A 12249-nucleotide genomic window follows, 5' to 3' on the forward strand; every position below is an offset into this window, starting at 1 on the left:
GGTCATTGGAGCCAATTGATTAAGCTGGTGTTAGGAATTTTGCCTAATAGTTCCTCACTTCCTTGGGTGCATTAATCAAGGCAAAGGGACTTTGGAGGGGAAAGACTTGGTTTGTACTCATAGAAAGGTGCCCCCACTTTATGTTCCTAAAGGATTTGTGAAAAGTGGTGCATAGAGAAGATTCTATAAATCAAATCCTGTTCTAAATATTCTAGAATAGGATTCCTCCAAATTGGTTGAGGCATAAGTAGATATAAGAAAATCCCAAAGGTCACCACTGGGGTGAGTTGAATAACTATTCTTACAAATATTTTAGCCTCTAAATATGTATATGCATTTAAGAAAATATGAGTGGAATTAAACTATGTTTTTTTCACTTAACATTTTATTTCTGGGCACCTTTCCATTATCAGTACATAATGATTTACCTTTATGTAAATAAAGGTAATGTTTGATGTTCAAGCTTCCACATATTGATTTGGTTTGGTCTGGCACCTTCCTATAGATTAAAAGTGAAATTATGTGATTAACTAGGCTAATGGATCAGAACATGATAGGATGACGTCTTGCTTTTAATGTCCCATTTGCAATGTCTTTGGAAGTTTTAGAATGAGGACCCCTCTTGTCAGCCTCAAGAAAACTCAATGAAGTTCACATAACAAGAGATGTCTAGGTTCTTATACTTTTAAGTGCTTAAAGAATTTGTTGAAGAATCATGTGAAAATCTGTTTTCACTTTTTGCTTTAAAGATCTTTTCATTTCATCATTATTATTTTTATGGGAGCAGGATCATACAAGTAGAAAAGTCTACCTTGGTTAAAGTTTTGTCAGAGGGAAATACACTAAGATATGTAAACTAATTAATTTAGATCAGTTGTGGTGAGGTTAATTTGGAAAGCTTAAACTGTACCATTTTGAAAAGACCTATAGTTATATCATGGCATGAACACAAAATGTAAACAAGTTTTGTTGTGTAGAAATCTATGGAACCCAATTAATTGATAAGATTTGTTTGCAACCACCACATTTCAGTTAGCTTTCTGTTAAGTGCTGGTAAACTGCTAGAGAAAAGGTTGTAATCGGGCTAAGTAATTCTCATGTTAACCTGTTTACACTGTTTATATGATTAGATAACCTTTTCTCACAGCTCAGAAAGGTGATAAAGTTGAACCAGCTTAGATTTTGTGATCCTAAATTCTAAACCTAGGTGCTTTCTGTGCTCTTTCCTTCCTTACCTCTCTCTCTTTCTTTTTGGTTAATGTTGAACTTATAATACCCAGGATTGGACATGTACCTATGATCTGACTAAGTAATTTGCTATTTTCATATCAGGACTTATAAGATCTTTCTCTTTTCATTTTTGTATTAAAGAGAACTGGCCTTGTAAGTGAAAGCCAACCAAGAATGGTTCCCACTTCTGATGTCAAGAGACAAGAGAAGATGGCACCAACAAAGCCTCCAAAGTCTACCAAAACAGGTAAAACAAAAACAAAAACAAAAAAACACCCTATCCCTCGACTCCCAGAAGAGCTCTCATAGAATGTGAAACTTCCCATTTCAAACTCAGGCAATACGTGTCTCTTCCCCCAAATCAGCTTGTGATTCTCTCATGGTACTTCCATTAGATACAGATATTAGCTTGTTTTAGGAAAATCCAACTATTATGACTAATATAAGTCAGTCCAGTGTGTAACTTTCAGAGGTCCTTTCAGTCTTTTACCCCATCAAGGAATCTGTATAGGAACAAAATTGTGATCATGCACTAGAAGGTTCCTGTGGCTGGTATTCAAAAGGAGAGAATACCAAGCCACTTTCTAGTTCACAGCAAAGTGGTATTTTCTCACCCTCTACATTCCCAGTGAAACTGTGAAAAATAATCTTGTATAAATGCCCAATAGTATTGGAATTTTAAAAACTATTTAAAACGCTTGTTTCACCCCTCCATATTCTGAGCAGGGGTATGAGAGGTGGGGCATGTTGAAAGCTGAGAAAAACACTGTGCTGTGATAAAATCGAATGGGGTCTCACCAGTACAGTTATGTGTCAGAGGGATTTTTTTTTTTTTTTCTAGAAGGAGCAGGGAGAGGGGAGGATAGGTTTATACTGCGTCATCTTTGTTCTCTTCCTTAGTCTATCTCATGAAGAAATTAGACTAGGAATTTAGGAATCCACTGTCTGGCCATGATATAGCAGCACAGCAGGTCAAGTGAATAGCCTCTCATGGGCATGGTACTCTTATCAAGTGGTTTTCAACTCTCACTATGTGTTAGAATCACCTGATGTGATTTTTAAAAAATTATATATGGTCTTGGATCCATTGCTGGAGATTCTAATTCAGTTAGTTCATGAAATAGCATGTGCATTTGTATTTTTAAAGAGACCCTAGGTGGTTCTAATATGTGACCAGAGTTGAGAACCACTGGCTGACTCTAAGCCGCTAAGTCAATCAACCGTAAAGCAGGATGAGGAAGGAGGTACTTGTAGAACTGGGGCATAGCGAGGTAGTCTGCTCAGTAGGAGCAGTTGATATAATGTTATTTAGCATAGACTTTTCTTGGGTGGACCTATTGAGTCATCAACAGTGATTTCATACAACATAAGGGATTGGCAAAACAAAAACAATGTTACCTTATTTGAAATTTTAAAAACTGAATGGATACCATATAACATGTTTCCGCTCTGGTCTCAGTTCAAAAGTGTAAGACAGTCCAATAATGACGACCCAAAGATTGGCAGTTACAGCTGCAGGTATTTATTCTCAGGCCTTCCAATGTCCAGGCCTCTGTGGTTCTAGCCATATTGACATTACTCCTTTCACATACCACCCTATAGCATTGCCCATGCACTGACTTTTAGAAACCAGAGGAAACCTAAAAGGAGGAAAATTTTTATTGCATCCCATAAACATACTTCAGTATCTCTGGGGCTTCTTACTGCTTATGTGTTATTTTCTATGGTTTGGTTCCAGTTGGATTTGAAGATGAGAAGATAGTTCAAGTACCTTCGATGGAAAAAGAAACCAGGTCTGCTACACTTCCAGCCATGCTACCACAGCCGGTTGAGCCAGCTGAACCAGTCTGGTTCTCCCTGGCCAAGAAGAAAGCTGAGGCATGGAGCCATATAGCAGAAACGATGCAATAAGCCGCTCCTGGGTGGAGTATCAGCATTTCAAATTATAATTGCCAATAGCTATATTAATGCCATGTAGTGAATTATTTACAGTAGCCATTTTTATTAAGCATAAGAGCCTTAAAATGGGCATTAAAGCTAATAATTATTTGAATTAAATAGATGCCATGAATGCCCAACCTTCAGTACAGTCACTGCCAGCATCTGAAAACCCAGCATTTCCTTTATAAAAACTATGTAAAATGTTTGCACTTCTGTTGAATTGAGAAATCTTTAACTTTGGACCATAGACTGTAGAAGGGAAAAAGCGAAAACATTTTGTTGGAGCAACTAAGAGGTGGGCATTTCCCTTGATCAAATAAATTCACTCTAATGGAAATATCCAGATGATCTGGTCCAAGGATTGGCTTATATGTTTTATGAGCCTAATTAAATGCTTCAGTTCTTTCCTTGTTGCTCTGACTTTGTAAAGCCTCCTAAAGAAGAGGTGGTATTGATAGAAGTGAAAATTCTGGGTTTCCAAGAAAAAATTTGCACAGCCAGCTCCCCAGTCTGTCCATTGCCCTTTGAAACACCTTGTTTGTATCCCTGAGGGCCCCCAAGCCCTGCAACTTACACAGAGCTCTCTTTGCACATGCCGCATGTCAACCTGTCGCAAGTCTGGCAGCTGTGAGCACCTTCCTATGAGGCATAACATTCCTTGGGGACTATCATACTCCCCTGAGGGCTTAGCCCTCCAATGTTTGACCTCTTACACCAGTGCTATTGTGGTCCTGTCTAGTTGCTCAGAAGCATAGTGCATGTCATACACATCCTATTTGTAAAGCACTTAAGGCCCTCTTAAAATTCAAAATTCTGCAGATGGGGGCTTCCCTGGTGACTCAGACAATAAAGAATCTGCCTGCAATGCAGGAGACCTGGGTTTGATCCCTGGGTCAGGAAGATCCCCTGGAGGAGGGCATGGCAGCACACTCCAGTATTCTTGCCTGGGAAATCCCATGGACAGAGGAGCCTGGTGGGCAACAGTCCATGGGGTCACAAAGAGTCAAACACAATTGAACAACTAAGCACAGCACAGCACAGCAGAGGCCAAAAGCTGTGCTTTTAATCAAGCAGATGGGAATCCTTCCACGAAGGAAGTCTGAGGCTCCTGGACACTGTCTTATGCCCAGGCTCCCAGTAGCCCAGTTTCTTGTTGCTTTCCCTCAGCAGCCTCTGTTTCACAAGATTTGGGCTCAAAGCAAGATTGAATTCTCAAAGCCACAGAACAGGTCTTTCTGCTAACTGGAAGCCTGGAGTGATTGAATTAGCCTTTCCCTGCCCTCATTCCTAGAGGCACACACACCCAACACTCACTAGGCTGGACAGCTCCCACCTCCCCAGTGAACCACTCACTCCAAGTCCTTGCCCTCCATTCCACTCCCCCCCAACCTGCCACACACACACACACACACACACACACACACACACACACCACTAACGGAGAGCTCCTTCTGGATGCCTGGACAGTACCTAGCTCATTTTCTCAGGGAACCCAGAAGTGTCTTAGTATTACACCTTTCATGGTATCTGCCTCTGTCACCATGGAGCTACTTTGTTTAAACAGAAATGCAGCCCTAGATGTAACTGTGCCTTTAATTTCTGAGTAGGATGCTGCCTTATGCAAGAAAATTTCAGGGGCTATAGGGTGGCAGAGGTAATTTCAACCCTTGGTGCTTGGTTTTCCTGATGATGGTATAATGTGATACTGTACAATCATTTGCTGGATTTTGCATTTTCTCTATAAAACAAGTACTTTTCCTTATACTATATTTTTGCCTTTTTGATAATGCTAGGTTTTTGATTGATTGATTGGGTTTGATTTCTGTTGTATTTCCATAGTGAACAGTTCATTAAGGTAGATGCCTTTACCCAGGTAATCCTGGTAGGTTAACTGTTACACCTCCCTTTTCTCAGGCTGGACCATAATTAGGTTATTCTCACTGTAAGAACTCTCCATTAACAATTTCTTTTTCACAGTTAACAACAAAAAAATATGTTTTAAGAGGTTAAGTCTTTTTTAATGCATAAAGGTACATTTTGATAAGTTTTCAGCTTCTTTTAGTATTCTTGATTTCTGCTGTATGCAAAGCAAATAAATTCAATAAAGCTTGTTCTATAGTCTGTCTCTGTCTGTCACATAGGGAGGGAAATTAAATAGGTTATTGACAATTTAGACCCAAGGGTTGTCAGAAGAGCAAATGATCTTGAGAGGTTGTGTGGAGCAGAAAGGACCCCTATGCAGGTGTGCCTGACCAAGCTGATGGCCTCCAGGTGGGCGTCTATATGAGGGAGTGGTACTACTAAAGAGGGGGTTTTCATATGTGTAAACACATGAGGAGCAAAGAGATGGGTGGGAGAGAAAATGCAGACAGGCGAGTAGAGGGGACAAGATGGAGGTTATACTGCAGCCTGGCTCAGGGACTAGGTCTGAGTCTTCCTGCAAGATGAGCTTCTAGAACAAGCCATGTCCTATTTGCAAGGTTCAAAAAAAGAGTTTAGTTAGGGATCCACATGTCTAAAAATATTTGAAATGTTCAAATCAAATGATAAACCATTAAATAAGTTGTATCTCCTTCCATGACAAATGTACCTTCCTAATGAGCTGAAAGGCCAGGTTGGGATTTAGTATTCTCAGACTCCTCTAAGTTCTGCCCTGATGGCGTGGGAAGAGCTGCCCTCCTTCCCTTCCCCCACCCATGCCCTGGCTCCTAGGCCAGGCCGCATCCCCTTCTGGGCCTACAACCCCTCCTTGGGCCTGGGAGCACCCACCCCAGCAGTGAGTGCAGTCAGCCCTCCCCAGGACAGGTCTAAGAGGAGCACACGGGCCCTGGAAGCAGGCTAGGGACTGTTCAGGGCTGCCAGGTACCTGGAGCATGGGCTAGCAGGGACACAGCCCTTGTTCCCATGGGCTGGGCTCCTGGCCCTGGCGGGAGGGGTGTGGCTGGAAGAGGACCAAAGTGGCCCTCTAACACTTAGAGCTCAAGACAGAGATATCTCTGCCTGGGCCTGGAAGCAATACTGTTTTAACAACTAGCACCGCAGAAATACTAACAAATCAGAACCAGGTTGAAGGGCCTCAAATTGTACTAGTTGACCTGCCCTTTCAGTTGAAATAATGGTGACAGGGAGTGCTTTGCCTTCTGTCTCACCATGTGGTTGACCTGCACATTTTAAAACATCAGCATTGACAAAAAATAATGGTGAGTTTACTTTGACAGATATTAGTGGAGCACCTACTAAGTGGACAACTCAGTGCCTAGGACTTTGGGAAAGATAAAACGTTTTAAGGCCCCAACCATTCAGAATCACAGTCATGGGGATGTGAGCTGGGGGCAGGAGATACACACATATGTAAATCATGTACAAATACTTGGAAATACTATTCACAATAATCAAAAGGTGGAAACAATGCAAATGTCTACCAACAAAAGGAATGGATAAACAAACTGTGGTATATACATACAACAGAAATATTTTTCAGCCCTAAAATTAAATGCTGATACACTCTACTATGTAGATGAGCCTTAAAAACCTTATGCTAAGTGAAAGAAGCCAGACACACAAGTTCACATATTGTATGGTTTTGTTTATAGGAAATGTCCAGAATAGGTGTTCATTGATATAGAAAGCAGATTGGTGGCTGCCAGAGAATTGGAGGGTGAGGAAATGGTGAATTGACTGCTTAATAGGTACAGAATTTGGGGGTGATGAAAATGCTCAGAACTAAAGATGTGGTTGCACAAAATTGTCAATGTCATTGAATTGTTCACTTTTAAATGGTTGATTTTAAGTGAACTTTACCTCAATTAAAAATGCTAATATAAGTTGTAATATAAGATGTGCTACCACAGAATATGAGAGAAGGTATCAATGTTACCAAGAGAGCACTTAGGAAGCTTTAATTAAATGCAGAAATGAGCCTGTCTAGTCTCAGGTCCCCAGGCCCATCCCCTTCTCTGATCCTCTGATCAAATGTGACTTATCCTTTTTTCCCTCTTAAACAGAGTCTAGATATCAAGCTTATTCTCTCCCTTTCCTCTATTTCACTCATTTTTAATTATGAAATATTTTAGACCTACAAAAGGTATAGAGAATAATACTGTTGACATCTATGTACTCACCACCCAGCTTAAGAAATGTAATATTACAAATATAGTTGAAGCCCACTGTGGATCCCTCCCCAATAGGATCACCATCCTTTTCTTTCCCCAAGGGGCAGCCACCATCCTAAATGCAGTGTTTATCTTTCCACTGCATGCCTTTCTGCATGCTTGAGTACACACACACATCCTCACAGGCATTGCCTTTTACTCTGTGTCTATATCCACCATCCGTACCTGGTGAGTGAATGTTCTCTTAGACTTCATATACCTGGTATCTTGTCTGTGACCTTCTGAAACCAGCTCTGTCCCTTGGATATTTTTCTGGAAGTGTTAGTCATTCAGTCGTGTCCAACTCTTTGCGACCCCATGCACTGTAGCCTTCCAGGCTCCTCTATCCATGGAATTCTCCAGGCAAGAATACTGGAGTGCCATGCCCTTCTCCAGGGATCTTTCCAACCCAGGGATAGAACCTGGGTCTTCTGCATTGCAGGCAGATTCTTTACCATCTGAGCCACCAGAGAAGCCATCTCCTATACACAGCCTCTCTGTGTCTCAGCCCCTGTGAATCCTAATTTCCTCCCCAGTTCAGCCACTACCGTCCTATTCAATTTTTCTCCAGCATCCCCAAGCCAGTGAACGAAGGCTGGTCCTACCATAGATGGATCTCAACTTCTCCCCCTGTGGCTCTCAACCAGCACTTTTCAAACCTTAGCTGCGTCAGAATCCCCTGGAGGGCTTGTTAAAACACTGGGCCCCACTCCCAGAGTTTCTGATTCACAGGTCTTGGGTGAAGATTAAGAATTCCTGAGTGATGCTGATAATGCCATTCTAAGGACCAAACTCTGAGAACCAGTGCTCCAGATCAGCCTCTGGGCTCAGGTTCAGCAGCACCATCTGGCCTCCAGGCTAGCTGGGCCATCCATCAGGTTTCCTTCAAAAGCACCCAGTACTGTGAAATACACATATAACACAAGTCATGTATAATTTTAAATGTTCTAGTAGCCATAGTTAAAAAGTAAAAAGAAACTGGAGAAAGTCATTTTAATGCTATATTTAATACTAAATTATCATTTCAATGTGTAATTAGTTATTAATGAGACTTTACATTATTTTTTTACACTTGCAGCAGATTTCAACTCAGGTTAGCCACCTTTTGAATGTTCCACAACCACACGTGGCTAGTGACTAATGTAGTAAACAAGCTCAGTTCTAAAGGCTTGATCTCCATTTCTGTCTTTACAAAAATTGTTTTAAACTTGATATTTCAATTTATTTGGGGCTGCAATAAAGAATTTAAAGCAAGCTTACCAAATGGTGGAAAGTGATGCCTTCCAATGAAAGTAAAGTGGGTCAAACAAGAGGGAAAGAGATTTGAGTCAGGATTATTTATCTAAACAAAATCTGCCTGCACTTAAGTTTATTAATGTAAAACAAACTTATTTTTAACTAGAACAAACACTCTCAAACATATCTGTAGATGAAAGAAGTCATGTTGTTGGATATCACTTTTAGGGAAATGAATTTTGGGATGGAATCAGCATTAATAACATTCCCATGGGCTTCTGCAAAATGAAAACCCTGAAAATCAGGATCCTTCTTTCTCCATCTTTCTAGTCTTCCAAACTGCAGGATGAAATGAGAGAAAATGAACAATTATTCAGCATTAACCAGCACCAGAGACTTTCTTAATCTAAGAAAACAGTTGGCCCTATCTATCTTTGCTGCTATCTATATCTGAGGGCTGTTATCTCAACAAGTAGGGAAGAAAAACATATTTTCCTCTTGTAACCTGCATCATAGATATTGGTGCATGTACAACCTGATGGCTTCAATTATGTGATCCTACCAACATTGTCTCCTCTTGCCCAACACCATAAATGTTTTTTCCCTTTGAGAGGCTATTCTGGGACTTAAATCACTCTTATCACCTTAGAAGTCTGTGCTCAGTCCACAGATGATACTCCCTTACTCTCCCAGACCCTCAGTTTCCATATCTACCATATGAGAAAGAGGCTGTTTTGAAATACACCATTATGAAAATGAGGGAAAAAATGTTAATCATTAAAGACAAGATATATCTTGTACCTTCATTATCAGCTCAGTGATAAGCAACAGTCATACTATGACAAAGTTGCTCTTCTTTTAACTGTCACATAAAATTTAAAAATCTACAACTGAACAAATGTTTAGCTATTAATCACTAAATGTGGTCCCTACTTGAAATTCTGAACTTTTTGCTATTTGTAAGTAGTCACATTCTAAAAGATGTCATCTCTTAGTGCAGGAGACTCCACTTCTGTGGTCAAGAAATAAACACTCTACTAGTGCAAAGCCCAGTTACTTTCACTGATGCTTCTAGTAACTGTTTACTAAACAAATACTGGTCTTAGGTATTGATACATTTACAACTTGTTAGTAGTCTTACAGGTAGAGGACAAAAGACCTCATAAAAATAAATGAGGAGCCATGAAGTATATTTCAGTACATAATGCACTTTATATTACTAGGTGCACGCTGCTGCTGCTACTAAGCCGCTTCAGTCGTGTCCGACTCTGTGTGACCCCATAGACGGCAGCCCACCAGGCTTCCCCGTCCCTGGGATTCTCCAGGCAAGAATACTGGAGTGGGTTGCCATTTCCTTCTCCAATGCATGAAAGTGAAAAGTCAAAGTGAAGTCGCTCAGTCGTGTCCGACTCTTAGCAACCCCATGGACTGCAGCCTACCACGCTCCTCCATCCATGGGATTTTCCAGGCAAGAGTACTGGAGTGGGGTGACTAGGTGCATGAGTGTTCTATAAACATTAAGTAGGCAAATTTGAATTGCTGAACTAATTTTAAACAAACTTTTTCTTAATTTACTGGGAGAATTAAAAAGCAAAAACAAAATTTGTAAATGCCTGGGAATAGCTGGGTTATTTTCAAAGCTATACACAGATACCTGGATTTTCTGGGCTTGTCCTTTGCTGGGTCCAGATTCTTTTCTGGTTCTTCTTGTTTTTTGTTATACTTCTCTTCTTTCCCCTCACTTTCAGTGTCTTGGACCTCTTTTTTGGAGTTCTCATCCTGGTGCTTGGCTATTTCTTTAGTGAAGAATAATACAGACTTTAGGATCAGAGGTTCACAGGAAAAAAAAAAAAAATCCCAACTCATAAGGAATAGCAACAGACATCCAGAACTCTACCCTCAGGAGAAGCAGGAGGATAGGAGCAACTAAGAAAAGAGTAACTGGGGGCCTTCCTTCTGGTGGATACAATACTTCCATGGCCCTCACTTTGCTGCTGCTTGATCATTTTCACAATCACATTATTTCTTCTCTAGTAAATCTGTCACCCTGTGCTACTGATTACTTCTGGCCAAAGATCAGAATCCTCTGGGTCTGATGCATTCTATATGTTTTGGTCAGAACTTTCTCACCAAAATATGTTTCGCCTCAATGACAAATTCTATAGTGAAGCTCATTAGTTCCTCAACCCCCTGAAACTTCATTTTGATCAAGTGCTCCTGTATCAGTTCATAGTATTTTTGGATCAACTTTCCAAGAATCTTGCCATTTTTAAAAGCTATGAACCAAATATGAGGTATGCCACTTGCTTGTTCTCTTCCATGTCCTCTCAAGCTCCCTCCCAAACACCTGCTTTCACTGATCTTCACCTGTGGGCTTATAACTGGCACCGACCGATCATCTCAGACCTCTTACCAGGGTTGGCAGAGGGAAGCTTATTTCCTTCCTCCCCCGCCCCAAACCAGAGAGGTCGTTATGGAGTTGGGCTTCTACTGGGCCCCTCTGGCCTTCGATTCAAGGAGGCCCTGACTCCCAGCCTCCCTTCCCAAGGCCCTCCTCTGAGCCTGCCCCCCTTCTCGGGATCCCTGGTCCCCAGACCCGGCCTGCAGATGCCAGTGTCCCCGTCCACCCCAACCACCCCTCCCCGCCCTCCTGAAGGCTCACCCTCAGGGGCAGCCGGCTCCTGCGCCATTTCCCACAAGCTGGACTCCTCGGACTCCTCGGCGGCTGTCTCCCATAAAGAAGCTTCCTCGGCTTCCTCCGCCTCCTCCACCTCCTGGGCTGGGGCCTTCCCCGCCGGCCCCTCCCCCGGTCCATCCGACGACACCAGGGGCTCAGAGAACTCGGGAACCGCGGCCGAGCCTTGATTGGATGAGTGCTGCCGGGCCCGGTGCTGGGCCGACATGTGGCCGTTGTGGGGCCAGATGAGGATGTAGTCGTTGTAGTAGATGCGGTTCAGCACGGAGCGCACCAGGTCCAGCAACGTTAAGCGAAAGCCAGCCATGGGAAAGTGGTGCGCTTCCACCGTGAGGTCCAGGCTCCCTGCCTCCTCTTCCCCCTCCTCAGCGCTCCCGCCCTCCAGGGCCGCCTCCCTTGGGCCTCCTGAGGACACGGCGATTCCGCCCGCCCCAGCCACGGCATCACCCCTGCGAGGCCCGGAGTTGCGGTCCACACCTTCGTGGGCTCTGGACGATCCGGCCTGCACCCCAGCCATGCCTTCTGGGCCTTCCTGCCCATCAGGGCCTGGATCTCCACCCCTCGTGGTGGACATGGCACTGGGCAGTTACCTCAATTGGGCGGGTGATGACGGCAACAGCACAGGTGGTGGCGCCTGAAGTGGCTGCCCTGAGGGGAGGCTGAGGGTGGCAGGATGGGACGAGGCGGCCACTGAGAGGACGACAGGAGGCCCCACGACAGGGAGGGTAGGCAGCCAACGGCGGGAGCGTCCCACCGAAAGCTGGGCCTCAGACGGCAGTGGAGCCAGGCCTGACACAAAAGATTCCCCTAGGTCACAGAGGAGGGGCGGGGCCAGAAGAGTAGCCAATAGGACGTGCCCTCACGTCACGAGCTCTGAGCTCATTTGCTGACAAGTGAGGATTGACGTGCCCTGTGTCCAATGAACAATCAAGGCACTTAGATTGTAGAATTGTTCACAATCGTCTCCTGGTTCTTTTGACGCCCTGGGTTTGGTTC

The 12249-nt window shown here is 43.2% G+C and overlaps 2 protein-coding genes across 2 annotated transcripts in view; one reads left to right on the top strand and one right to left on the bottom strand.

Annotated features, from left to right (window-relative positions):
* Window positions 1–3215, top strand: part of KIAA1210 (KIAA1210 ortholog) — a 57263-nt gene extending 54048 nt beyond the window's left edge. The window contains exons 12-13 of the mRNA XM_070366560.1: window positions 1372–1477; window positions 2969–3215. Of these exons, the coding sequence (XP_070222661.1) occupies window positions 1372–1477; window positions 2969–3141 (279 nt within the window). The 3' untranslated portion in view covers window positions 3142–3215. The remainder of the gene's footprint in view (window positions 1–1371; window positions 1478–2968) is intronic.
* Window positions 3216–8884: 5669 nt separating this feature from the next.
* Window positions 8885–11827, bottom strand: CT47C1 (cancer/testis antigen family 47 member C1). The gene is made up of 3 exons (XM_005911154.2): window positions 11221–11827; window positions 10213–10354; window positions 8885–8897 (listed from the first exon to the last, which is right to left on the bottom strand). Exons 1-3 carry the CDS (start codon window positions 11825–11827, stop codon window positions 8885–8887), a joined length of 762 nt encoding a protein of 253 aa, XP_005911216.2.
* Window positions 11828–12249: the final 422 nt, after the last annotated feature.

The sequence above is a fragment of the Bos mutus genome, chromosome X (genome assembly GCF_027580195.1).
Source record: "Bos mutus isolate GX-2022 chromosome X, NWIPB_WYAK_1.1, whole genome shotgun sequence".
Taxonomy (NCBI): domain Eukaryota; kingdom Metazoa; phylum Chordata; class Mammalia; order Artiodactyla; family Bovidae; genus Bos; species Bos mutus.

Excerpts from the sequence above, each read along its gene's own strand:
- CT47C1 (XM_005911154.2), bottom strand. The coding sequence starts at position 11,827 with ATGTCCACCACGAGGGGTGGAGATCCAGGCCCTGATGGGCAGGAAGGC. Across the intron at positions 10,355-11,220 it reads GGAGCCGGCTGCCCCTGAGG|AAATAGCCAAGCACCAGGAT; the intron begins GTGAGCCTTCAG and ends TCTTCACTAAAG.